The 25,354-nt window shown below is 40.6% G+C and overlaps 2 protein-coding genes across 4 annotated transcripts in view; both read right to left on the reverse strand.

Moving 5' to 3' along the window:
* Positions 1-12,682, reverse strand: part of ect2 (epithelial cell transforming 2) — a 41,990-nt gene extending 29,308 nt beyond the window's left edge. For 2 of the 3 annotated variants that reach the window (XM_058073403.2, XM_058073405.2), the window contains exons 1-6: positions 12,354-12,682; positions 11,838-11,997; positions 9,433-9,512; positions 6,009-6,101; positions 2,387-2,569; positions 643-732 (exon numbers count right to left, since the gene is read on the reverse strand). In XM_058073403.2, the coding sequence (XP_057929386.2) occupies positions 643-732; positions 2,387-2,569; positions 6,009-6,101; positions 9,433-9,512; positions 11,838-11,970 (579 nt within the window). In that variant the 5' untranslated portion in view covers positions 11,971-11,997; positions 12,354-12,682. The remainder of the gene's footprint in view (positions 1-642; positions 733-2,386; positions 2,570-6,008; positions 6,102-9,432; positions 9,513-11,837; positions 11,998-12,353) is intronic. The other variant, XM_058073404.2, reaches the window with a different exon arrangement.
* Positions 12,683-13,067: 385 nt separating this feature from the next.
* rfc4 (replication factor C (activator 1) 4) lies at positions 13,068-24,566 on the reverse strand. The gene is made up of 11 exons (XM_058073417.2): positions 24,371-24,566; positions 23,570-23,690; positions 23,382-23,460; positions 21,657-21,736; positions 19,062-19,181; positions 18,784-18,927; positions 18,584-18,704; positions 17,984-18,109; positions 14,664-14,744; positions 14,476-14,589; positions 13,068-14,219 (listed from the first exon to the last, which is right to left on the reverse strand). The coding sequence occupies exons 2-11, from the start codon at positions 23,677-23,679 to the stop codon at positions 14,124-14,126; spliced, it is 1,071 nt and encodes a 356-aa protein (XP_057929400.2). The 5' UTR covers positions 23,680-23,690; positions 24,371-24,566; the 3' UTR covers positions 13,068-14,123.
* Positions 24,567-25,354: the final 788 nt, after the last annotated feature.

Raw genomic sequence — 25,354 nt, forward strand, 5'->3', positions numbered from 1 at the left:
CTTCACTTTTAAAAATGGAGGCCAGCAATCGGCACTGGACTAAGCAAAGTTTGTTTTTGATTCAAACAAAATTTCAGGACTGGACAGACGAAAAACTGGCAATACGGAGTTATTCCGACAAGTGAAAGAATAACTCGGGGAAGCCGGTATCACGTGATGTTGATGTTTACGTTTTACTGCACATGCCCTATTGACTATTCTGGTTGATTTTCACGACGCATGTAGACAAGAGATTGGAATATTCCTTTCCATGGATACCATTGTTTCCCGAAAGGTCATTCGGAAAGAAAACTCGTCATGTAAAAACGTGGCTACTGTTGAGTGTCTGTGGTGTAAAGACTGGCATAGCAATGTAATATTGGTCCGTGTGGCAACACCTACCTTGTTCCTCCGATAGACTTATTGATGCACGTGTGAGGTCGTGGTGACATTTTGGAACATTTTTGGTTCGTGGTGTGCCACAAGATTTTTCCAATGTAAAAAACGTGCCGTAGCTTGGTTGAAAGTTGAAAAACACTGTTCTAAGGGAATCGGAACAATCCAGTTGCGGACACGTTTTAGGCAAAGCCTCCGACCTCCGTTGATGCAAACTATCTTCCACATGACAGAAAACAGTAGGAACGAGCAGACCATTGAACTCACCATTTCTTCTTTATTCCTGAAGCCGGTGAAGCACAGAGATAGGTTCAGCATGGTGGTGGAGTACAGAGGTCGGCATGAAAACGGGATAGGCTGTGAGGAAGAGACGGCAATTAAAAGTTTGAAAACAACTTTTGCCCCCCCCCCCCCCAAAAAAAATATTATTATTGCTGATACACTGCTAAACATAAGCTGTTGATGTTTTTGCGAAGGGGTGAACTTACAAGGTCAGCAGGGGATCAAATACAGTGGAACCTCGGTTAGTACGTTTTTGGCTTAACAGAAAAAAAAATTAAAAAAAAAACATTACCTCGGTTTGCATACATTTTCAAGTTCGAGTTAAGGTATCCATGTTTATGCAAATTAAATGATTGTTGATGATCTCCCCCCACCCCCATCAGAACAAGGGAACCCCCCTTGGGGGGGGCGTACTCTCCAGTACACCAAACAGGGCGGCTATTCAGAACTGGTGTTTGCCGCACCGGAGGAGGCACCCATGTTACCTCTTCGGTGGCCCGCATCCGGGCGAGAGAAATCTCGGTTTCTCATTATTTTTCTTGATTAGGGTCTGAGGAGCCACTCTGTGTCTGGTCTCTCCCCTAGAACCGGTCTGTCATGGCTGACCCCCGCCATGAGGCATGAAAGGCCTGGTGGAGCTACAGTGATATACCCAGGTCTATGAACATGATGTCTAAAAAAAATAAATATATGATCTAGTTCAAGGGTCTCGAACACGCGGGTGGCCCGCAGGACACTAGTTTGAGGCCCCCGCCTTGATATGAAAGTTTAATGTTAGTGCGGCCCGCGCAAGTTTGATATGGATGCTGTATGGTATCATGTACCCAGAAAAAATTATTACGTTTGATTAATGTTCATGTTAAAAGTTAAATAACTGTTAATAGTTATCCTCCCTATCCGTGTGGAAGTGGTACGTTTTTGGCTATTTAAGTTTTAAGGAAATAACTTGAAGGCTACCGTTTAGGTCGCTAGCTCTCTAGTTTGCGAGTTAGCATGTGTCTCAAGACCCTGCAGTTGCGTAATATGTTGTAAATAAAAAGAGTATAAATGTGACTATAGTCGTGTTTTGTCATGTCTACAGGGCTCTAATAATGCTTTGTTCATTTTAATCTGGAAAAAATAATTTGTCTACCCACCAACTATATGTGGTTTCTTCATATTATTTCTTCATATTATTTTGTGTAGAAAAATAAAAAGTACGATATTTGAGAACAGATCTTTTCTAAGTAGAAAATTGGAACCAAAGCGAAGTTTTTTAAATTTTTTTGTTTTAATAAATGTGTTTTTTTTTGGGGGGGGGGGGGGGGGGGGGGGGGACCTGATGCAACCCAGTCTCACCCAGACCCGAGCTCCAGTGGCCCCCAAGTAAATTGAGTTTGAGACCCCTGGTCTAGATTAAGAGCCCAGTTGGACTCACACGGTGCGTTAAAGAACAGACGCGCGGCATCGTACGCTAGACGGCATATACATTTACAGCATTAACACTGACCGAGATTCCACTGTATAGAACATATATAGCGGTTACCATAACAACACAATGGCAACCACTCTGCTCTCCCACCCTCATGTACTTTCAAAAGGTTACACAACACAAGAACGGCAATGTTTAATGCGCACTAAATAATTCAGGTGGAGACAAAAATGACTTTTCCGAGAAACACGGTGGTTGGCAAGGTTAATGTATACATATTCCCCTCCCCGTTGCGTTCTTCTTCCCGCGGATTCTCACCTCGTCCTTCAAAGCGCAGCGCAGCACGACGGGGGGACCGACAATCCTGTTGTCTCGCTTGTAGAGGTCCATGTAATCTGGACAGTCAAAGTCCGCCAGGACAAACACGGTCTCGAAATCCACGCCGTTCTCCTCTTTAAAGACTTGGATGTTGTCCACTATTATGTACGGAGTTGTGATGTCCTAAACACGGGGGCGGGGGCGGAGGGAGGCGGGTAATCACAATGGAGTTAAAAGTTCAGGAGGAGCAGATCTGAATGATAGGAGTGTCATTCCAAAAGAGATCCGACACAATCCAGAGTCCTCGCACCCTTGGATCCATGTCCTATTAGCTAGTCTTTAAGCCACCACACATACAGTACATACAGTACATACAGTACATACGGTACAAAGTACAGTCATGGAAGACATAATTAGGCCTGGTACAACTAAATGTACCTTTGTTTGGACAAATATAACCATGACAACAAAATTATTTATTTTTTGGCAGTACAATGCTAAAGCTATTACTGTAAGAACTCAAAAGGATTTGAAAAGTTTCAAGATATAGGCCCTTAAAGGGGACCCATTATGGTAATTAGGGGCCCTTTGTACCGAGTCGTGGACTCGTATCGATCAGCTACGCATGATAACCTGCACAGAAAGCTTACGAGATCTTCCAGAATCTGCACCTATTCCAGTTGGATTTCCAAAACAGTTTGTTTTAATTTATGACGCCCACAGCCCGCCTTCAGGCACGCCCACTCCGCTGTGATTGGTCACTCACAGCAGAGTAGAAAAAAATTGAACTGAAAAATAAAAAAAATGAGGAATAAATTAAATTTTTCATAAATCCGCCAATGAACCTGTAATGACCTGACAGTTAGCATGTTAGCATTGAAGCTAATTTACTCGTGTTTAAAGGCAACTACACACATGTCATGATGTGGGGAGACTGTGTGACTGCTTTTGGGACTTGAAGCTATCTTGCTAGGTGCTATCATGGTAGCCGTTAGCATGTTAGCATTTAAGCTAATTTACTCATGTCTAAAGGCAAATACACACATGGCATGATGCAGGGAGGTTATAGGACAACCTTCGCACTTTCTAAACTTGAGGCTCTCTTGCTAGGTCCTAGCATGATGACTGTTAGCATGTTAGCATTTTAGCTAATTTACTCATGTCTCAAGGCAAACGCCCACATGATGTAGGGAGGTTACAGGACAACCTTGGCACTTTCTAACCTTGAGGCTCTCTTGCTAGGTGCTAGTATGTTAACATTTTAACTAATTTACTCATGTCCAAAGGAAAATACACACATGGTATGATGTGGGACACTATGGGACTGCCACAAACGTTTGGGACCTGAGGCCAAATACACACATGGCATGATGTCGGGACACTATGGGACCACCTGAACACTTTTGGGACATGGTAATAACTTGCTAGATGCTACCAAGCTTGCTCTCAGCATGTTAGCATTTTAGCTAATTTGCCGCTCTCTAAAGGCAAATACACACATGGCATGATGTGGGGACGCTATGGGGCTGACTCTTCGCTTTTGAGACTCGGTGCTTTCTTTTTTTTTGCCGCTACAATGCTAACTGTTAGCATGTTGGCATTTCTGCATGTCAGCTTTGTTCCTAAATTCCTCGTCTAATGTAAGCACAGCATTGCTCGGCGGCGGGGCACAGCAGACACCGGGCCCGAGGTTCACAGCACAGGTGGCAAGCCCATCAAAATTTCCACGGGAATTTTCTAGTTATTATTATTATGCGGGAGCAACGGAATTTCGTTGGCAATTTCTCCGTTGTGCTATTGTGCAATGACAATAAAGAAAGTCATCTATCTATCTAACGTTAAGGATGGCTGAACCAAAAACTAATAAAATATCATTATGAATATGAGCCAAATACCACCCAGAAGTTCCTTACTTACTTAGCCGTTTAAAGCCAATGTGAACGTTACACTATCAACAGCCTTAACGTTAGCGAGCTAATGCTAACAGAGCCAACAGGAGAACGAACGCCCAACCCGCAGAAATAAATAGCAACTAAATGCAGCCCAACGGAACCATCTCCCGGGTCAAAGTCGCTATTACAGATAGCGGGAAAAGTAGCCAATATATTAACAAAGCAAAATATGGATGCTAACTAGCTAAGTTGAGCTTCGTCCGTCTTTGTGAGGGACGGGCCGACTGCTCTGTGTCGCACTGTTTGGCTGATCTGGGCATACACTGTGGTCTCACCAAGAAACGCATCTTTCTGTTTTCATTGTTCCCCAATATTAATATTTTAAATATTTGTTTGAATTCATTATTCATAAAAATGGTCAATACTCGTGCCGTTTCGAATACCGTATTCTGGTTCGGCCCCACCGCTACTGTCCAAAGAAATGTACCTTTAGTTGAACCAGGCAACAAACTGAAGACCCACGTCTTCGTGGTCGTGGTCTCATACTTACTTCCATGACTGTACGTTGTAGTGATGGGAAAAAAAGACGTGAATTTAAGCAAAAATATTATATTTTGAGAGCCCATACACATTTGTCGTGCAATCAAGTGCGGAAGGACAGTGGAACCTTGGTTTTTGGTGAAAATTATGTCTCTGTTAGCGTACGTCCTGACGTAAAAAGTGTTCCTAGTCTGTAGAATAAAGTGCCTAAACAAAGCATGCACACTTTGTTGACTCGGTTTCTGTTTAGAATGGAAAATTTTTGTTTTTGTGTTGGGACACTACAGACAGATTCTGATTTGGCGCTTTTCGGAACCAAAGCACTGAAAAAGTTTGTATATTTTTCTGTTTTTAATAAATGCGTTTTTTTGGGGGAAAACCTGATGTGGCCCAGTCTCACCCAGACCGGAGCTCCAATGGCCCCCAGGTAAATTGAGTTTGAGACTCCTGGTCTTCTGTTAGGAATGGAATATTTTCTACTCTGTCCTGAATAAATACAGACACCGATATCGGATACCGGGGCCGATATCTGCAACGACAAAAAAAGCCGTGTGGAGCAGAGACTTGAAGTGAGGAAGACTATATAAGAAATAACTTGCAGCAAAAACAAGAAGGTGGCGTCCATGTTGATCTCGCTGCCACATGCCGTCTTTGGGAGCAATCATGTCTTCCATGACAGTAAAAGTCATGTTCATTTACCTTTTTGAATAGTTTTCTGCATGTAAAACTATATAAACATGCATTGTGTTTACATTTTCTGCTTTCTGGAAGCAATTTACATTATTATCGAGTTCTTCTACAACGGATTAATGATTAAAAACCAAGGTTCCACTGTATCGTACACCACTACCAGCAGGGGTGTAATGGTACTTGTATCCGTAATCACAGTTTCCGGTACAGAATTTTCGGTTCGGTGTGAGGGACAGGAAGTGTTTATGACATCTCCTGTTTTTAAGTTTTGCATTTGGATCCCGTACTGTACCTTAAATGAAACACACCGTGATCTCAAAGCCAAAGTACTGTACGTAACGAACTGTGATTATGGCGTAACGTTACTCCCCTGGTTATTGTTATTTGTTTTCCCTGTCGACTTCCCAGTCGGAGTGATTTGAGTGACTGATGTAGTGTCCTTGAGCACCCAAGCAGCAAGTGTTTAGAAATCACACGGAAAGGCAGACATTGTACTGTACCATATTGACTATAGACTTTATCATCGTTTTGTCTTCCACACACGACTCGCCTCCTCTTAACTTTACCACGGGTACCTCCATTACTCGTACGGTCTGCAAAAAAAATTGGCCATCCATTCATTCATCCATCCATCCGGGGGGTTAATCAAACACTGAAATATGATAATAAAATATTGGGAGCAATTTCATAATAAGCCAAACATGTGCACTGCAACTAGCGCTGGGTTCCCCAGGGAGGCCCAGCTGCCCCAAAATCATAATCGTTGTGTTATGTTCTACTTTCGAGTGAGGGGGTACTCATGGTGTGACAAAAGGCCTCTGGGGGTACACAAGTCACACAAGCGAGTACATTCTCAATCTAACACTAAAAAAATACATTCATAAACAAAACATTCTGGACTATTTTCATAATTTTATAACTTTTTTCTAACTGAAAATTCCCCTGAAAGAAGTAATTATTTGATTTGTTTGTTTCTCATATTACGATAAAAAATAATAATGCATAAAAAACAGAACCAAAATTGTAGCATACAATTTTGAGGTTACCAAAAAAAAACACGCTAACTGGGGCGGATGCTAACCAAGGTTCCACTTTATTAAGACAAAAAATACCATAAATGTTGATATATTAAAGACAAAAATATGTATTTTTTTTTTTTTATCGTAATATGAGAAACAAATCAAATCAAATAATGACTTTGGGGGGGAATTTTCTGTTCGAAAAAAGTTATGAAATTATAAAAATAGTCATAACATGAGAATAAAGTCATAATACTACAGGAAAAAAAAAGACCATATTTATAAAAATTGACAAAAAAGTAGCACGAATAAGTAAGTTCAGGCTAATACCGTATTTTCCGGACTATAAGTGGCACTTTTTTTCATAGGTTGGCTGTTCCTGCGACTTATACTCCAGAGCGACTTAAAAATGAAAAACGTGTTTATGTTCCATAAACACTGGACACCTTTTGTGTTCATGTTTATTTTTTGTGTAGCTGAATAACCATTGTGTTAGCATATGTTAGCATGTTCTCTATTCTTTTATTGTTAGAACTTGCCTTCCAAGAGGACATAATGTCTGTTTTGGTCAAGTAGTTTGGAAAATTAATTATCCAAAAACGTGCCACTTATACTCCAGTGCGACTTATGTATGTTTTTTTTCTATGTAATTATGCATTTTTGGCCTTGTGCGACTCCAGAGCGACTTGTAGTCCGGACTATGGAATTCCGGAATGCATAAAAAAACAGAACCAAAATTGTAGAATAAAATTTTGAGGTTACAAAAAAAAATAAACACGCTAACTGGGGCGGATGCTAACCAAGGTTCCACTTTATTAAGACAAAAAATACCATAAATGTTGATATATTAAAGGCAAAAATATGTATTACTTTTTTTATCGTAATATGAGAAACAAATCAAATAGTGACTTTTTTGGGGGGAATTTTCGGTTAGAAAAAAGTCATAAAATTATGAAAATAGTCATAATATGATAATATAGTCATAATACTACAGGGAAAAATGATCATAGTTATACAAATTTACAAAAAGTAGCATGAATAAGTAAGTTCAGGCTAATACCGTATTTTCCGGACTATAAGTGGCACTTTTTTCATAGGTTGGCTGTTCCTGCGACTTATACTCCAGAGCGACTTATAAATGAAAAAAGTGTTTATGTTCCATAAACACTGGACACCTTTTGTGTTCATGTTTATTTTTTGTGTAGCTGAATAAGCATTGTGTTAGCATATGTTAAGCTACGTTCACACCGACGCCGAATGTCGCGCTTTGAATCGGCGACGAATTCGGCGTCATTTTTCAAAAAACCTCACAATCTCCTCAGATATGTTTAAGCTCTGATAAGCTCTGATACGAAATTCGTTCCCACAAATTATTTCCCGAATCGCTACGGCAACTCACGCTTTGATGCCGATTGATCAGGATTTGTTACGCTTTAATACTCATTGATAAGCTTTGGTGCGCTTATCACGCTTTAAATAACGCTCTGATACGATTATCAAGCTCTCTTGTGCATTGATAGGCTCTGTTAAGCTCTGTTACGCAATGGAAAATTTCGAGATCCCGACTGCATCCCGCCTCTGATCCAGAGCATATTGTAGCGACCCTGACGTATTCATGTTGATGTTGTGCTCTTGGGTGTCCGACTGTTCCGGGTGACTGTGAATGCACCAGGGGGTGGGGGCGTGTCTAGTGGAGGAAGTACTGTTGTGTTGCTGGCGGTGGTTGCAACGGCGTGGTTACGGCCGACAGTAGCCAGTATTATTGTTGTGCAATAAAAAGCTTGTCAGCGATCGCAGTCGTGTAATTTCCATAGCGTCGGCAACGACGCTACAATATATAAAGATGCAGCAGATCCATTGATCCTTTGAACCAAGCTCTGTTAAGCTTTCCTACGCTTTGAGCAAAACTTTGATAAGCTTTGTGACGCTTTGATAAGCTTTAATACGCTCTCCCCGCTTTACGCAATTCGTGACAGATTGCCTCAAATTTTTAAACAGTTTAAAAATTTTTGGCGCTCTTGCCGAATGTCCCGAATCGCTCAAACCTTTCTTACGCTGTATTACGGTCTTTACGCTTTCATTAAGCTTTGCCGCCGCTTTGCTCGCCGATTTAATTCGCCATCGATTCGGCGTCGGTGTGAACGTAGCTTTAGCATGTTCTCTATTCTTTTATTGTTAGAACTTGCCTTGGTCAAGTAGTTTGTAAAATAAATTACAAGCAAAAAATGTGACTTATGTATGTTTTTTTCTACCTAATTATGCATTTTTGGCCTTGTGCAACTTATACTCCGGAGCGACTTATAGTCCAGAAAATAGTGTGTCTTTACATTTTGTCCTTTTGCTCAATTTTCCTCCATTCTTGCTGGATTGGACGGACTTCGGACACCCGCGACTGACAGCAACTCGGGCGACGTGCAGATGCAGTCACGGGTCACCAGGTTGGCCATGGCTTTTTAGGATTTGGAGTCTTGGAATACATTTGATGATATGATTGACGCTATAAGTTTGTCTCTTGACTGCTTGCTTTGTTTTCCGTATTTGCCCATTGAAGTGTCTTCTGTTGTTCTAAAAAAAAATCGGCCTGGCTGAGCTTTCGAGCTGTTATCCTTCCGGCTATGTGGCCGTAGCACGTGTACATTGATGCAAGTGTTGCATAGCCGTTTCCATAGCAACACCGGCGCAACCCCGGCTGCCCGCTAGTACCAGGGACCATTTGAAAAGGTTATTTTTCCTGATAGAAGACGGGATATTGAGCGGATGGGAGAAGAAATACAACAGTGAGTGGTTTAAGTAATGCAAGTGCACTCCCAGTGATAGTTTTACTTGGGTAATGCACTTAACGGGTCACAGGGACCCGCCTGGTCAATCGGGAAAGACCACTGAAAAAGAGCGAGGATTTATGTACCTGCAGTGCTTTGACCAGCCTGGCATTTTTTCCCGCTTGTCCCACGAGAACTATCCTTGTCTCGACTTTGGGCAGTGCGTCTGAAAGAGAAAAGAAAAAGACGTCAGAGTCAGTTTCTGCCAATAATGTCAATCATTCCAAGTTAGCTGCCAGTATGATACCGCAACGCTTTGTCGCTGATGACAGAAAAGCACATCGACGATACATCCAAACAAAATAACAAAAACAAAAGTAATAACATTTTACAATTTTTTTTTAATGTAAAAAGACAAATAAGCAGTAATTTTACAAAAATAAAATCAGAATGTTTACAGAAAAAAATGTTTGTTTTTTTTCCTAGCAGTGACAATTGAGAAGTGGTAAGTGTGATTATTTAATTTGAGGTATTTTTAAGAATATTTCCCATTTTTTCTCTCGCATACTTTTAGTTTTCAGTCTCACTGAAACAATACCATAACAGTGAAGTTTTTCTGTCCATGTTAGCCTGTGATGACTGGTGTGGTGAATGTTTAGTCGGGGTGGTTTCTTTCTTTCTTTCTTTTGTACTGGACTATGTACGATACGATGACTAATAATGAACTGGTTGCTCTTGGTACGTGGTTGGGTGCCTCGAGCTGGGTGAGGGTGCTTGGATATGGGGTTTTTTTCTGTGTGGACAAATATATGTTTTTGTTGGGATGAGGTTGGAATCTGGGTGGTTAGGGGGGTGGGACTAGATAAGTTTTGACTTCTTCCCACTCCCTTTTCGAACATGTGTACGTTAATATATGTTACGCGGTAACGATGGATCTGCGCGATCGATTGATAGCGCTGCGCCTGAGATGGATCCATCGTTAGTGCACAAATCGATCAATTACTTACAAAAATCAACAAGAAGTCGATTTCAAATCTTTGATTAATTGTCAAGCAGTTCACTTTGTTACCGTTCTCGGTGTGGGGGGGGGGGTGTGAACCCTAACCCTAACCGTTTCATTGTATGTGATTAGCAGATCAACGATTGTCATTATATCGCCAGCGCAGTGTCAAAGCATTGGTCTCCAGCGCGAAGCAGTTATATCCATCGTGAGCGCACAAATCGATCGATTTGCGCGCTAACTATGGATCCATCTCGGGCGCAGCGCTATCGATTGATCGCGCAGATCCATCGTTAGCACGTAATATATATACATGTGTATTTTTATTTGTATTGGTATTTTGGTTGGTTTGTTGTGCTTTGGATTTTTTTTATGTTCGAAATAAACTAAACTAAGAAAAGTCAGAACTTTATAAGAAAAATGTCATTTTTGCAGCCTAAAGTCAAAATATTAATGAAAAAATACTTTTTATTTACAAGATGTGTTATGATAAACAAAAACGAATGTAACAAGAACATGGAATAAAGTTATGATGAGGATGAGGTTGGAATTTGGGTGTTTAGGGGGGTGGGACTAGATAAGTTTTGACTTCTTCCCACTTCCTTTCGGACATGTGTACGTTTGTATATAATATGTATTTTTATTTGTATTGATTTGGGTTGGTTTGTTGTGCTTTGGATTTTTTTTATGTTCGAAATAAACTAAAGTAAACTAAGAAAAGTCAGAACTTTATAAGAAAAATGTCATTTTTGCAGCCTAAAGTCAAAATATTAATGAAAAAATACTTGGGTGTTTAGGGGGGTGGGAATAGATAAGTTTTGACTTCTTCCCACTTCCTTTTGAACATGTGTACGTTTATATATAAAATGTATTTTTATTTGTATTGATTTTGGTTGGTTTGTTGTGATTTGGATGTTCAAAATAAACTAAACTAAACTAAGAAAATTGTCATTTTTGGAGCCTAAAGTCAAAATATTAATGAAAACAAACATTTATTTGCAAGATGTGATATGATAAACAAAAACTAATGTTACAAGAACATGGAATAAAGTTATGATGAGGATGTATTTGTATTGATTTTGGTTGGTTTGTTGTGATTTGGAAGTTTTTTATGTTCGAAATAAACTAAACTAAACTAAGAAAAGTCAGAACTTTATAAGAAAATTTTCATTTTTGCAGCCTAAAGTCAAAATATTAATGAAAAAATACTTGTTATTTACAAGATGTGACGAATGACGAATGTTACAAGAAAGAATTAGAGTACATGCAGTTTTTGATTACAAAATATCAAAGTGGCCCTTGCATCCTTTCATGTTTCAGCGTGGAAAAATCTATGAAAAAGTTCAACGCAATCACTAAAATAATACAAAAGCTGCTTTCCACCAATGTAATACAATCATCGGCGAGTGTGGCAAGACGACGCACACAGCATGTGAAGAACAAATATGATGAACAAACTTGCCACCCCCTGCAAAGGCCAACTGCTGTGCTGCAACATTTGAAACGGGAGCTCGGTGAAATGACATTTCGGCATATCGAAGAGTAACTAACCTTCGCTATCGTCACACACCGCGCCCAGGAATATATGGTCCCTTGTGGTTTCCCCCATCCTTGAATCATACACTGATGAATCCACCAGCAGACTCCGAGCCGCCCCTAACGTCACTATGCTGCTGTCAGCCATGACCAGCAACCAGGAGGAACAATCTATCTGTGGGGAGAGTGGAAGAAGCAGACAAGTCAATGGAGAATATACCTGTAAGAATACTCAGTCTTTCCGGTTTGGATAATACTTTATCTAACAGTGCTTATCAAATCATGGGGCAGGGTTTAGACTCGTTCAATGTCTTCAAAGTTAGTAGTGTCTTGTTAGTGTCTTTATTTATACTTGAACGATGATAATTATGCCGGAAACTCATACAGTAGTTAACTACATTAACTCTACAGGGTCCCAATAGTATTTCAAATGGCGGAAGGGGTGACAGAAAATAATATCTAAACGTACACTGAAATGAAACAAACTCACTTTATAGTACTTAAAATGCAGTCAAAACGGCCAATACTTACCGACGATCTTAATGTTTATAAATGTGTCAGGGTGTCGCAATGACAAAACGTGAATTTGTCTCCCGGACACTTCACCAGCTAACTTAGCTGCCTAGCTAACTTAGCTGTTTGGCTATCTTAGCCGTGGCGTTCTAGCTAACAGCACGAGACAACGATAAAGGCGGAGTGTCCTTTATCCTAAACATTTAGTAAGATGAATTCTCTAAAAGTCCGAGTCCTGCATCACTTCGAAGGTTTAAAGAATCCACGTCGACGTCAGGCTCTTGAGTTTGTTGACAGTTAACACAATGTATTGACGAGTCGAGCGGCTGTGCGATTCCATTTCAAAAAATCACCGAAACCTGACTTCTAAGCGCTGATTGGACAAGAATGGCGAGGAAGGCCGGGCTTCCGCTGAACAAGGCCGCTGATTGGTTACATCCATTCAAATCAAGATGCGCTCCGTGCAATGTGGTCTGTCTCAAGGAGATGGGATCAGTGGGCGATACTGCTAATTTTGGTGTCGATCCCACACTAAGTAAACACAAGGATGATACTGTGATTGGCTGGCGACCAGTCCAGGGTGCTTTTATTAATTCATCAGGATTATAATCACAGTAAAATACACTACACAAACGTATTTGTGGATATTTTAACCATAAACACAACAATATAAGAATGTAACAATATTAACAAAATAATAAGACTACTCATATTTATTATTAGTCAACAAATATGACAATATCAACAATGTAATATGAAAACACATATGTGCGAACAGAAATATATCGATTTCATCAGCAACGACCCGAAACTGATACCTTATATCGACAATATCAGCATTTGAACTGATTTCCCTGTTCAGTCGTGACCTTGTAGCGCCTGTCACTGCGCAGCCGCCGAATATATACATTTATGTATTATCATCAATGTTGTCTTTATACTTATGTCGTTTTGTAAGTCATTATTCTGGTTAGCTCAGACTTTAACGTGGCTATATTTTCTAAAGAAAAGGATTCCGATGCATTTCCAGCGCGAATCGTTGCTTTTCGTTTTGTTTCGACAGCCAATGGCTGAATGAGGTACTGCGATGCCGGCCGCCAATCAGGGCACAGCAGAAGAAAACCGAATGTGATTGGTTGTTTGTGTGGGGCGCCAGGGTAAACAGGAAGTTATGTGCCACTCGGAAAAAGGTGCAATGAATGTTATTATTACACATTCACGTTAAACTTGTACTGTATTGTGTTCACCATTTAAAGAAATATACATTTTGTTGACGTACTTTTAGTCAACTAGTTGTTACACATTCACATTAAACGTATTTTGTGCTCCAAACAAGGCGCTAATATCAGAATGGTACGTGAAAGTAGTTTATTTTACATGTATTGTATTGCAGTTATTATTATAATAATACTACTATTGAACAACCTTTACTTTTCCATGTACTGTTACTTTCAACACTTAAGTACTTCTACTCAAATCAATACATCCTTATTCCTTATTTTATATAGTTGGTATTGGATTGCATACCACTACATCCCAGCTCCTTGGTGCATTCATGAATTACATGTCAATAATTGTTGTGTATGTACTCTTACAGTAAATGTGGCAGTATTTTATAAGTGATGCATTAAAAGATGGGATTGTCAGCTATGTTATGAAATAACTAAAAACAAGACACTGTCAATGGGCGGTTTGACAAAAGCTCATCATCAAAACAAACGGGAAGTCAACAACACGGGATTTGGTCCTTTTTGGCTAATGGAGGTTCTGCTCGGTAGTGCTACACAGTCAGTTGTTCTGGGGGGCTTGTTGCATGATTGCTGAACATAGACTCAGCAACTGCAGGTACTCATCCGCTCCATCCGACAGGCATTTGTCCACCACCTGAAGCAAGAATAAAAGTTGAGTTGATATACTGTACTTATTTTGTACAGCGATACAGGGAATGAAATGCTGAACCAGATAAATAGGAACTTGAAAACCCTCCTTCCAACCCAAACCAGAAAAGGTCCATTGCAGCTCAAAAGCAGTTATATCTCACAGTGACAAAGATGAAATATGATACTTTCTGACACACTCACCACTTTCAAAACCAATGAAAACTAAAACTTTTATCATAATGGCGTATTAGTTCACCTACCGCCATTTTTTCAGTAATAGCAGACTTGTGCTTGTCACTCAAGTCCTGCTCCAAGATGCAGTCATGAAGTTGACTCAGGATCTGTGTGGCTGCGTAGCCTTCATCCACCATGTTCTGACCACAAAAAAAAAACAAAGTCGCATAAGACGTGAGAGGTCTCCTCTGTGACAAAAGTCACGTGGACTTACCCTGACTTCAACCTCAAGTTTCTCAAACGTCCCTTGGAAGCAGACCTGAAGCAAACCGTCAATCATCTTGCTAGGAACAACCTGAAACAGAGTAACAAAAATGTTATTATTTTATCTTGTTATTATTAGAGTTTGACATTGTCAAACATTGGTTCTACATCTCACAGTTGAATATTCATGCTAATCCTAGGCATGAATGTCAGTCATTATTGCCTTTTATTGATTTTCACTTTATTTTAGCATGACTGGAATGATTACATAGCATACAGTGGAAAAAATAAGTATTTGATCCCCACCGATTTGATTTGTTTCTACTTTTTTCAAGTTGGACCCCTTATAAAGACATGAACAGTCCATCGTTTTTAAGGTAGCTTTATTTTAACAAAATAGTGTGAAAATGTGAAAAATACAATGTGTTTCCGTTTCCTGTTGAATGAATTGGTAGATGTATTCCTTGGATTTTTTTTGAGAAGGTCTTGATTCTTTTTGGATAATTAAAAAAAAAATGCAGAAAAAAAAGATTGAATTACAGTGAAGAAAATAAGTATTTGAACACCCTGCTATTTTGCTATTTCTCCCACTTAGAAATCATGGAGGGGTCTGAAATTTTCATCGTAGGTGCATGTCCACTGTGAGAGAGATAAACTAAAAAGAAAAATCCAGAAATCACAATGCATGATTTTTTAACAATTTATTTGTGTGATACAGCTGCTAATAAGTATTTGAACACCTGAGAAAATGAATGTTAATATTTGGTACAGTAGCCTTTGTTTGCTATTACAGAGGTCAAACGTTTCCTGTAGTTTTTCACCAGGTTTGCACACACTGCAGGAGGGATCTTGGCCCACTCCTCCACACAGATCTTCTCTAGATCAGTCAGGTTTCTGGGCTGTCGCTGAGAAACACGGAGTTTGAGCTCCCTCCAAAGATTTTCGATTGGGTTCAGGTCTGGAGACTGGCTGGGCCATGCTAGAACCTTGATATGCTTCTTACGGAGCCACTCCTTGGTTTTCCTGGCTGTGTGCTTCGGGTCGTTGTCGTGTTGGAAGACCCAGCCACGACCCATCTTCAATGCTCTGACAGAGGGAAGGAGGTTGTTCCCCAAAATCTCACAATACACGGCCCCAGTCATCCTCTCTTTAATGCAGTGCACTCGTCCTGTCCCATGTGCAGAAAAACACCCCCAAAGCATGATGCTACCACCCCCATGCTTCACAGTAGGGATGGTGTTCTTCGGATTGTACTCTTCATTCTTCTTCCTCCAAACACGCTTATTGGAATTATGACCAAAAAGTTCTATTTTGGTCTCATCTGACCATAAAACTTTCTCCCATGACTCCTCTGTATCATCCAAATGGTCATATGCAAACTTAAGACGGGCCTTGACATGTGCTGGTTTAAGCAGGGGAACCTTTCGTGCCATGCATGATTTCACATCATGACGTCTTAGTGTATTACCTACAGTAACCTTGGAAACGGTGGTCCCAGCTCTTTTCAGGTCATTGACCAAGTCCTGTCGTGTAGTTCTGGGCTGATTCCTCACCTTTCTTAGAATCATTGAGACCCCACGAGGTGATATCTTGCATGGGGCTCCACTCCGATTGAGATTGACCGTCATGTTTAGCTTCTTCCATTTTCTAATGATAGCTCCAACAGTGGACCTTTTTTCACCAAGCTGCTTGGTAATTGCTCCGTAGCCCTTTCCAGCCTTGTGGAGGTGTACAATTTTGTCTCTGGTGTCTTTGGACAGCTCTTTGGTCTTCGCCATGTTACAAGTTAAAGTCTTACTGATTGTATGGGGTGGACAGGTGTCTTTATGCAGCTAACGACCTCAAACAGGTGCATCTGATTCAGGATGATACATGGAGTGCAGGTGGACTTCTAATGGGCAGACTAACAGGTCTTTCAGGGTCAGAATTCTAGATGATACACAGGTGTTCAAATACTTATTTGCAGCTGTATCACACAAATAAATTGTTAAAAAATCATGCATTGTGATTTCTGGATTTTTCTTTTTAGTTTATCTCTCTCACAGTGGACATGCACCTACGATGAAAATTTCAGACCCCTCCATGATTTCTAAGTGGGAGAAATAGCAAGATAGCAGGGTGTTCAAATACTTATTTTCTTCACTGTAAGTTCATATCAATAACATAAACTACTGAGTAAAATAAAGGATTTAATCTTCAAGCAAAACAAGACTTACTACTTGATTATAGCCGCTAAAAAACAAAATTATCATTTTCTTTTCACAATATGCTGAGGTCCAATAAAACAGACGTGATGAGAAAATGTTCCATGGGCCGTACTTTGAACACCCCTGGTTTCCAACCTCTCTTTTGCTGTAATCATAACCCTTTGAAAGCACGAATGCCAAAGATGTTATTTTTAGTAAAGTTGTATCTCGGTGGCTTTAGAGCAGGGGTCTCAAACACGCGGCCCGCGAGCCAAATCTGGCCCGCAGGACACTAGTTTGAGGCCCCCGCCTTGATATGAAAGTTTAATGTTAGTGCAGCCCGTGCAAGGTTGATATGGATGCTGTATGGTATCATGTACCCAGAAAAAATTATTACCTTTGATTAATGTTCATGTTAAAGGTTAAATAACTGTTAATAGTTATCCTCCCTATCCGTGTGGAAGTGGTAAGTTTTTGGCTGTTTAAGTTTAAAGGAAATAACTTGAAGGCTATCGTTTAGGTGGCTAGCTCTCTAATTTGCGAGTTAGCATGTGTCTCAAGACCCTGCAGTTGCGCAATATGTTGTAAATAAAAAGAGTATAAATGTGACTATAGTCGTGTTTTGTCATGTCTACAGGGCTCTAATAATGCTTTGTTCATTTTAATCTGAAAAAATTATTTATCTACCCACCAACTATATGTGGTTTCTTAAGTTTTTATTATTTGCACTTGTATTATTATTATATTTATTTATTACTGATTATTTGATTTTCTTTATTCTTGATTTGTTTATTTATTTTTCATCTTATTTTGTGCAGAAAAATAAAAAATAAGATATTTGAGAACAGTGGAATGTTTTATCAGAGCTTTTATTGTAGAAAATCGGAACCAAAGCACTGAAAAAGTTTGTATATTTTTCTGTTTTTAATAAATGCGTTTTTTGTTTTTTTTTGGAAAACCTAATGCGGCCCAGCCTTGCCCAGACCCTAGCTCCAGTGGCCCCCAGGTAAATTGAGTTTGAGACCCCTGCTTTAAAGGTTGCATTGTACTTCTAGAGCAGGGTTCCAAGGTCAACCATTGGCCAGCTATCAAGGCTTTCAGTCTTGAATGAGAAGAGAAAGATGAGAAAAAAGAGCCATCTCACCCCAGCTATTTCAATGACAGAAGCTTCCGTTATCTCATTGTCCACATTGAGACGGGCAGCGCTCTGGAGGAAGGTGATGGCTTTCCGCAGGTCTCCCTCTGACACGGTCACCAACGCCGATATGCTCTACAAGCGTCAAATGTTACACCACTGCAAGATCTCATTCTTTAAGCATTTCAGCATTAGGGTCACAGGGGATGCTGGAGCCTATCCCAGCTGACAATGAGTGAGAGGCAGGGTAGCCAGCCAATCACAGGGCACATATAGACAAACAACCATTCCCACTCACATTCATACCTATGGACAATTTGGCCACAGCCTGGCTGAGATTGAGTTGGAAAAAAGCTTTTCCTCTCATTATGTGTGGAAGTGGTACATTTTTGGCTTCCATGTCCATCTTCTCCTTGCAATGATCCCACAACCATCACCATGAGATGTAAAGAAAGAACAGTAGGACTGTAAAAGTGACTATTGGGTGTTATTTCATGCCTACAGGGCTCAACATGCTCACCACTAGTCCACCGTGCGGCCCTAATCCATAATCAATGTCAATGATTTCAATTATCCACCCAGCCCTACTGCAGAAACGTCTGCTTTTACCTCTTTTGTGTACTTGAGTTTCTCCTTCTCGCAGATCTCCAGCAGCCGCTCCTCTTGCACTTGACTCGCAAGGAGTTTAAAACGAAACTTGGAACATCTGGAAGTCAAGGGTTCAATGATCCTGCAGGACACACAGATGCCATCGTTCAGATAACAAAACATCATCGGCGTCGTGACCGGCGCTGACGAGGCGCGCTCACCTGCTGATGTAGTTACAAATGAGACAGAAGCGTGTGGTGCGCGACTCCTTCTCCATGGTCCTCCTGAGAGCAGCCTGAGCTGGCGCCGTCATGGAGTCGGCCTCGTCCAGGATGATGATCTTGAAAGGAGGACATGGCTTCCCACTACAAACACAGGACACGTCTTATTGGGATCCAGTATTCACTGCTGCAAAAACAACCACTCAAGTACATCATTGAGACGCCCACACCCACGACCAGTGAATTAGTAAACCTTTTATGAAAGGGTGGTTACTCACTCGGGCCGAGACCCAGCAACGGTGAGCTGAGCAAAGTTTTTGACCTTTTCCCTGACGACCTGAATTCCTCTTTCATCTGAGGCATTGAGCTCCAGCACCCTCTGCTTGTACAGGTCTGGCCTGGAAGGACGAGGGAATGGGGAACGAAATCACAAACACTGACTGGACTTTCCACAAATGCATCTACAGTCGTTCCTCACAATGTCAAGTTTTTTAAAAATTAATTAATTACAGTGCATCCCGAAAGTATTCACAGCGCTTCACTTTTTCTACATTTCGTCATGTTACAGCCTCATTCCAAATTGTATTAAATTAATCTCTTACCTCAAAATTCTACACAAAATACTCCATTATGACAATGTGAAAAAGTTTTTTTTTGACTTTTTTTGAATTTATTAAAAATAGAAAACTAAGAAATCACATTTACATAAGTATTCACAGCCTTTGCCATGAAGCTCAAAATTGAGCTCAGGTGCATCTTTTTTCCACTGATCATCCTTGAGATCTTTCTACAGCTTAATTGGAGTCCACCTGCAGTAAATTCAGTTGATTGGACATGATTTGGAAATATAATAACTGTCTATATAAGGTCCCACAGTTGACTGTGCATGTCAGAGCACAAACACCAAGCATGAAGTCAAAAGAACTGTCTGTAGACCTGCGAGACAGGATTGTCTTGAGGCACAAATCTGGGGAAGGATACAGAAAAAGTTCTGCTGCTTTGAAGGTCCCAATGAGCACAGTGGCCTCCATTATTGGTAAATGGAAGACGTTTGGAACCACCAGGACTCTTCCTAGAGCTGGCCGGCCTTCTAAACTGAGCGATCGGGGAAGAAGGGCCTTAGTCAGGGAGGTGACCAAGGCCCCGATGGTCACTCTGTCAGAGCTCCAGCGTTCCTCTGTGGAGAGAGGAGAGCCTTCCAGAAGGACAACCATCTCTGCAGCAATCCACCAATCAGGCCTGTATGGTAGAGTGGCCAGACGAAAGCCACTCCTTAGTAAAAGGAACATGGCAGCCCGTCTGGAATTTGCCAAAAAGCACCTGAATGACTCTCAGACCATGAGAAACAAAATTCTCTGGTCTGATGGCTTTCGTCTGGCCACTCTACCATACAGGCCTGATTGGTGGATTGCTGCAGAGATGGTTGTCCTTCTGGAAGGCTCTCCTCTCTCCACAGAGGAACGCTGGAGCTCTGACAGAGTGACCATCGGGGCCTTGGTCACCTCCCTGACTAAGGCCCTTCTTCCCCGATCACTCAGTTTAGAAGGCCGGCCAGCTCTAGGAAGAGTCCTGGTGGTTCCAAACGTCTTCCATTTACGAATAATGGAGGCCACTGTGCTCATTGGGACCTTCAAAGCAGCAGAACTTTTTCTGTATCCTTCCCCAGATTTGTGCCTCAAGACAATCCTGTCTCGCAGGTCTACAGACAGTTCTTGACTTCATGCTTGGTGTTTGTGCTCTGACATGCACAGTCAACTGTGGGACCTTATATAGACAGTTATTATATTTCCAAATCATGTCCAATCAACTGAATTTACTACAGGTGGACTCCAATTAAGCTGTAGAAACATCTCAAGGATGATCAGTGGAAAAAAGATGCACCTGAGCTCAATTTTGAGCTTCATGGCAAAGGCTGTGAATACTTATGTAAATGTGATTTTTTTGTTTTCTATTTTTAATACATTCAAAAAAAGTAAAAAAAAAAACTTTTTCACATTGTCATAATGGAGTATTTTGTGTAGAATTTTGAGGTAAGAGATTAATTTAATACAATTTGGAATGAGGCTGTAACATGACAAAATGTAGAAAAAGTGAAGCGCTGTGAATACTTTCCGGATGCACTGTATATAAATGATGTATGTTTCCTGACTGATTATGGCCTATTATTAGTCTAACAATATTGAAAAACAAGTTGTAGGTAGTATTGTGTTCATTAGGCATCAGTAATTTTAAGAGACGGACACGCCTCGGCCCGAGACGGACACGCCACGGCCCGAGACGGACACGCCACGGCCCGAGACGGACACGCCACGGCCCGAGACGCACACGCCACGGCCCGAGACGCACACGCCACGGCCCGAGACGCACACGCCACGGCCCGAGACGCACACGCCACGGCCCGAGACGCACACGCCACGGCCCGAGACGCACACGCCACGGCCCGAGACGCACACGCCACAGCCCGGCTGAGATTGAATCGGGAAAAAAGGTTTTCCTCTCATTCCGTGTGGAAGTGGTAAATTTATGGCTCCATCTTCTCCACTAGATTTGCTTGCCAAGCCAGCTTGCTATGTTAGTGGCAGCCACCTGTTATATCCCTGCAATGATCCCACAACCACAACAATGAGATGTAAACAAAGAATAATAGGACTGTAAAAGTGACTATTGGGTGTTATTTCATGCCTACAAAGCTCTAATGTTGTTAAACCTCAATTTACAAAGTCCTAATGCTCCCACTATGAAAATATTCCATTTATTAATATTGAATCCCAGTTTATGGAAATTCACTACACTCACTTAACCGCCATAAACGAGGGTCGACTGTACCCTCCATCTTTGTTTCTCTCCCACAATTCCATTGAAACATCACTCACCCGTAAAGTTCTCTCGCAGCAGCTAAGATGGTCGACGTCTTTCCTGTCCCGGGTGGACCGTAGAAGAGCAGATTTGGGAGCTGAAATGCAGAAGAAGACCATTTTTCATCCAATATTTGCTGCAAAGCTGCTCATAATTAACTGGGTTTCACCTCTGAGGTTCCACTGTATTAATCTTAAGATGTTAAGGTGATGAGATAGAGTTATCACTTTAATACAGTTCTCCTCCTTCTTAAGTATGATTATGAAGATTCCGGCAAGTAAAACACCTTTTTGAGGTCTTTGACTTGTGAGCAATAATGAATGATGGGAAACCTGATTGCTTCCTACTCCACTTCTAACGAGTCACTTCCTGATTCGCTCAAGTCACCTGTCAGAGAGCGCATTGAATCGGGTAGAGTCGTCCCTCTTTTTTCACGGCGAATTGGTTCCGGACCCGGCCGCAATAAGTGAATTTCAGCGAAGTACGAAGAAGTAGTTATGGCATTAAAAAAAACCTGTTGATAATCTTCTATATATGTTTTTTTTACATTATTAGAGACCTCAAGACATGAAATAACACCCCTATAGTCACCTTTACGTTTGTATCATCCAATATAGTCGACATAAGAGAAAATAAGACATAAATAAGACAACATACCTTCTTCTTTTCTTCAGACTAAATAAGCAATCTCAGACCTACCAGACCTCACCAACAAACAATTACTGACACCTAGTGGCCAATGACAGATACAGCCCTTTGTTCATAATTAGAATGCTTTTTCTGCTATGTCTTTTAGTTTATTTAGCCCAGAGGTCTCAAACACGCGGCCTTCAGGGCCCCCGCCTTGATATGAAAGTTTAATGTTAGTGCGGCCCGCGCAAGTTTGATATGGATGCTGTATCATGTACCCAGAAAAAATTATTACGTTTGATTAATGTTCATGTTAAAGGTTAAATAACTGTTAAGAGTTATCCTCCCTATCCGTGTGGAAGTGGTAAGTTTTTGGCTATTTAAGTTTAAAGGAAATAACTTGAAGGCTACCGTTTAGGTCGCTAGCTCTCCAGTTTGCGAGTTAGCATGTGTCTCAAGACCCTGCAGTTGCGCAATATGTTGTAAATAAAAAAGAGTCTAAATGTGACTATAGTCGTGTTTTGTCATGTCTACAGGGCTCTAATAATGCTTTGTTCATTTTAATCTGAAAAAAATAATTTGTCTACCCACCAACTATATGTGGTTTCTTAAGTTTTTATTATTTGCCGTTTTATTATTATTATTATTATTATATTTATTTATTACTGATTGATTGATTTTCTTCATTCTTGATTTGTTTATTTATTTTTCATCCTATTTTGTGTAGAAAAATAAAAAGTAAGATATTTGAGAACAGTGGAATGTTTTATCAGAGCTTTTCTTGTAGAAAATTGGAATCAAAGCAAAGTTTTTTTTAATTTTTTGGGTTTTTTTTTTGGAAAACCTGATGCGGCCCAGTCTCACCCAGACCCGAGCTCCAGTGGCCCCCAAATTGAGTTTGAGACTCCTGATTTAGCCATTTTCATCCCTTGAACATTCTTAATTTTTAATTAAATATGCTTCTTGTTTTAACTACGAATAGGCCATATTAACCATAAAACAGTGATAATTTAGTGATTAATATTTTAACAATAGCAATAAAATGAGGGACGACTGTACTTGATTCGTTTCACTGAAACGATTAGTTTATCTTCATGTAGAAATGAACTTACATCCGCTCCTTCCAGCGACTTCTTCAGTACTGCTACAACTTCCTCCTGAAAGGCAACTTCGTCCACACGCTTTGGCCTACTGGGGTTTCAACAAATGCATCAAAATTATCTATACTGCACTCACTGACATGGATGTATTAAAATCAGGGGATAATCTTTGAAAATATGAATTCGTGCATCATACGTACTATTTCTCAACCCATGGAACAAGTTTGGCTTTTTTCTCGATGCTGGGTCCACTCTTGTCTTTCTGAGGTCTCGTTGTCTGGACGGTTGTTCCTTTCAAAAACGCCTGCATGATTCGGTTTTCTTAAAAACACACACACAGGTTTAAAATAAGAAATACACATAATTCTAAATAATTGACTTGATAAATACACGCATAGATTACACTCCATACACTGATACTGCGTAAAAACCTTTCACATATACTATGTTGATAGTATAAACATATTAAATGTCTTATTCCTTTTGGGTTCTTAATGTTCTCTATTGTTGAGGAGGCACACTGTTTGTCCAAGATATAATTCCAGATATATACTGTACATCTAAACTAGGACTTTATTTTGAAGAGATACCAATGTATTGTATATGAACGTTGTTGTAGTCACGTGGTGACATGCAGCCAACTGAATTGTGATAAAAGTGATCTTTCATATTACCTTCACAGTTTATCCCTTAACCGACTGCTAAATCTAATAATATACTATTATAACAAGTACAGTATCGTACAGTATAATAGTAGAAGCCGAATTACTCTAATCATTCTTCTGCGCGGTTGGATGGTTTGTAGCCATTTTGAAAATATGAACACTTACCGGCGATAAGTGACAAAATGGACCCTATGTACTGTATACCGTTTAGCGTTAAATCTATCGATAAATGACACCACGGTAATCTGATCACTGCGATCATCTCCTTGTACGATAACTTTTAGCTACGCTAACCAGCACCAACACAGCTTTGTCGGTTTATTACAATTCTCTCACCTGAAGAACGGAACGACTTTCTCCCTCCTGTTTGACACAACCTGAAATTATTTACTAAAAAGTTCAGGCTCGAACCTCACTGCTGTTTATATCCGGAAGCTGTATGTAGTTTCCCGCCTTGGTTTACCGGTTTACTTCCGCTAAAGAAAGTCCTTACAGCCAATCGAATGTTGAGAATTCTGGGGTGCGTTCCAATTCTCGAATTTGCCAGTCTCTTCGCCATATATTAAGAACGCTGTCACCAAATTCAAGGTCTGCAGCCTTGGTAGTGCGCATGTGGGCTGGTAACGGCATCGTGCCATAAGAAGTCTGTGTCCTGGTGAGATGAAGCGCTGGGGTTCCTTGAAAGGACTTCGGTGTATCCTTCAGCGTTGCCATTCGTACGATAATTATAATATTTATATGATAATTGACTCCTCCGTGTGGGTATTAATTTTAAAGATACCATAATCTATAATAATTCCACTCTTTCATTACATCGCTATTATCCAAAACAAACAGGCTACGTCCTGCACTGCACCTTTACAGCCAGCTGGGGGTGCTATTCTACCAGTGGCATTGTTTTTCCCATTGCAACTGTGCTATTCTGCAGTGGTAGTTTATTTGTTTTAATATAATTCTATCAAAAGTAGTTTTGACACCGATTTAACGCCTCCTGGAGGTCAGGACGCCCTTAGCAGCTGCTTATTTTGCCGAATGGGCCACCCTGTTCTGACCCGTCAGTCTTAAACCCCATACAGAATATAAGCAGGTCATTTTACACACATCACCCTCTGCTAGGGGAACCCTTTATTCATCCCCTGCTCTAGTTGGAAAAATTTCAGCCTGTGAGGCAGACCATTGTGGAGAAGACCCTGGACCATTTGGAGTCCTCTGGCTCCCTAAACAATGCTGTCTAGTTCAAGGCCTGTATGAATTGTTACTTGCTTTTTGCCTGGCGTGGCAGCAACAACTGTCAAGTCAAGTTAAATAAATAACTGTACA

The sequence above is a fragment of the Doryrhamphus excisus genome, linkage group LG4 (assembly GCF_037039965.1).
Source record: "Doryrhamphus excisus strain RoL-2023G ecotype Guam linkage group LG4, RoL_Dexc_Guam_v1.1, whole genome shotgun sequence".
NCBI classification, from domain to species: Eukaryota; Metazoa; Chordata; class Actinopteri; order Syngnathiformes; family Syngnathidae; genus Doryrhamphus; species Doryrhamphus excisus.

Excerpts from the sequence above, each read along its gene's own strand:
- rfc4 (XM_058073417.2), bottom strand. The coding sequence starts at position 23,679 with ATGCAGGCGTTTTTGAAAGGAACAACCGTCCAGACAACGAGACCTCAG. Across the intron at positions 18,110-18,583 it reads AACTCAAGTACACAAAAGAG|AGCATATCGGCGTTGGTGAC; the intron begins GTAAAAGCAGAC and ends TGACGCTTGTAG. Across the intron at positions 14,745-17,983 it reads CTGTCATTGAAATAGCTGGG|GTTGTTCCTAGCAAGATGAT; the intron begins GTGAGATGGCTC and ends ACTCTGTTTCAG.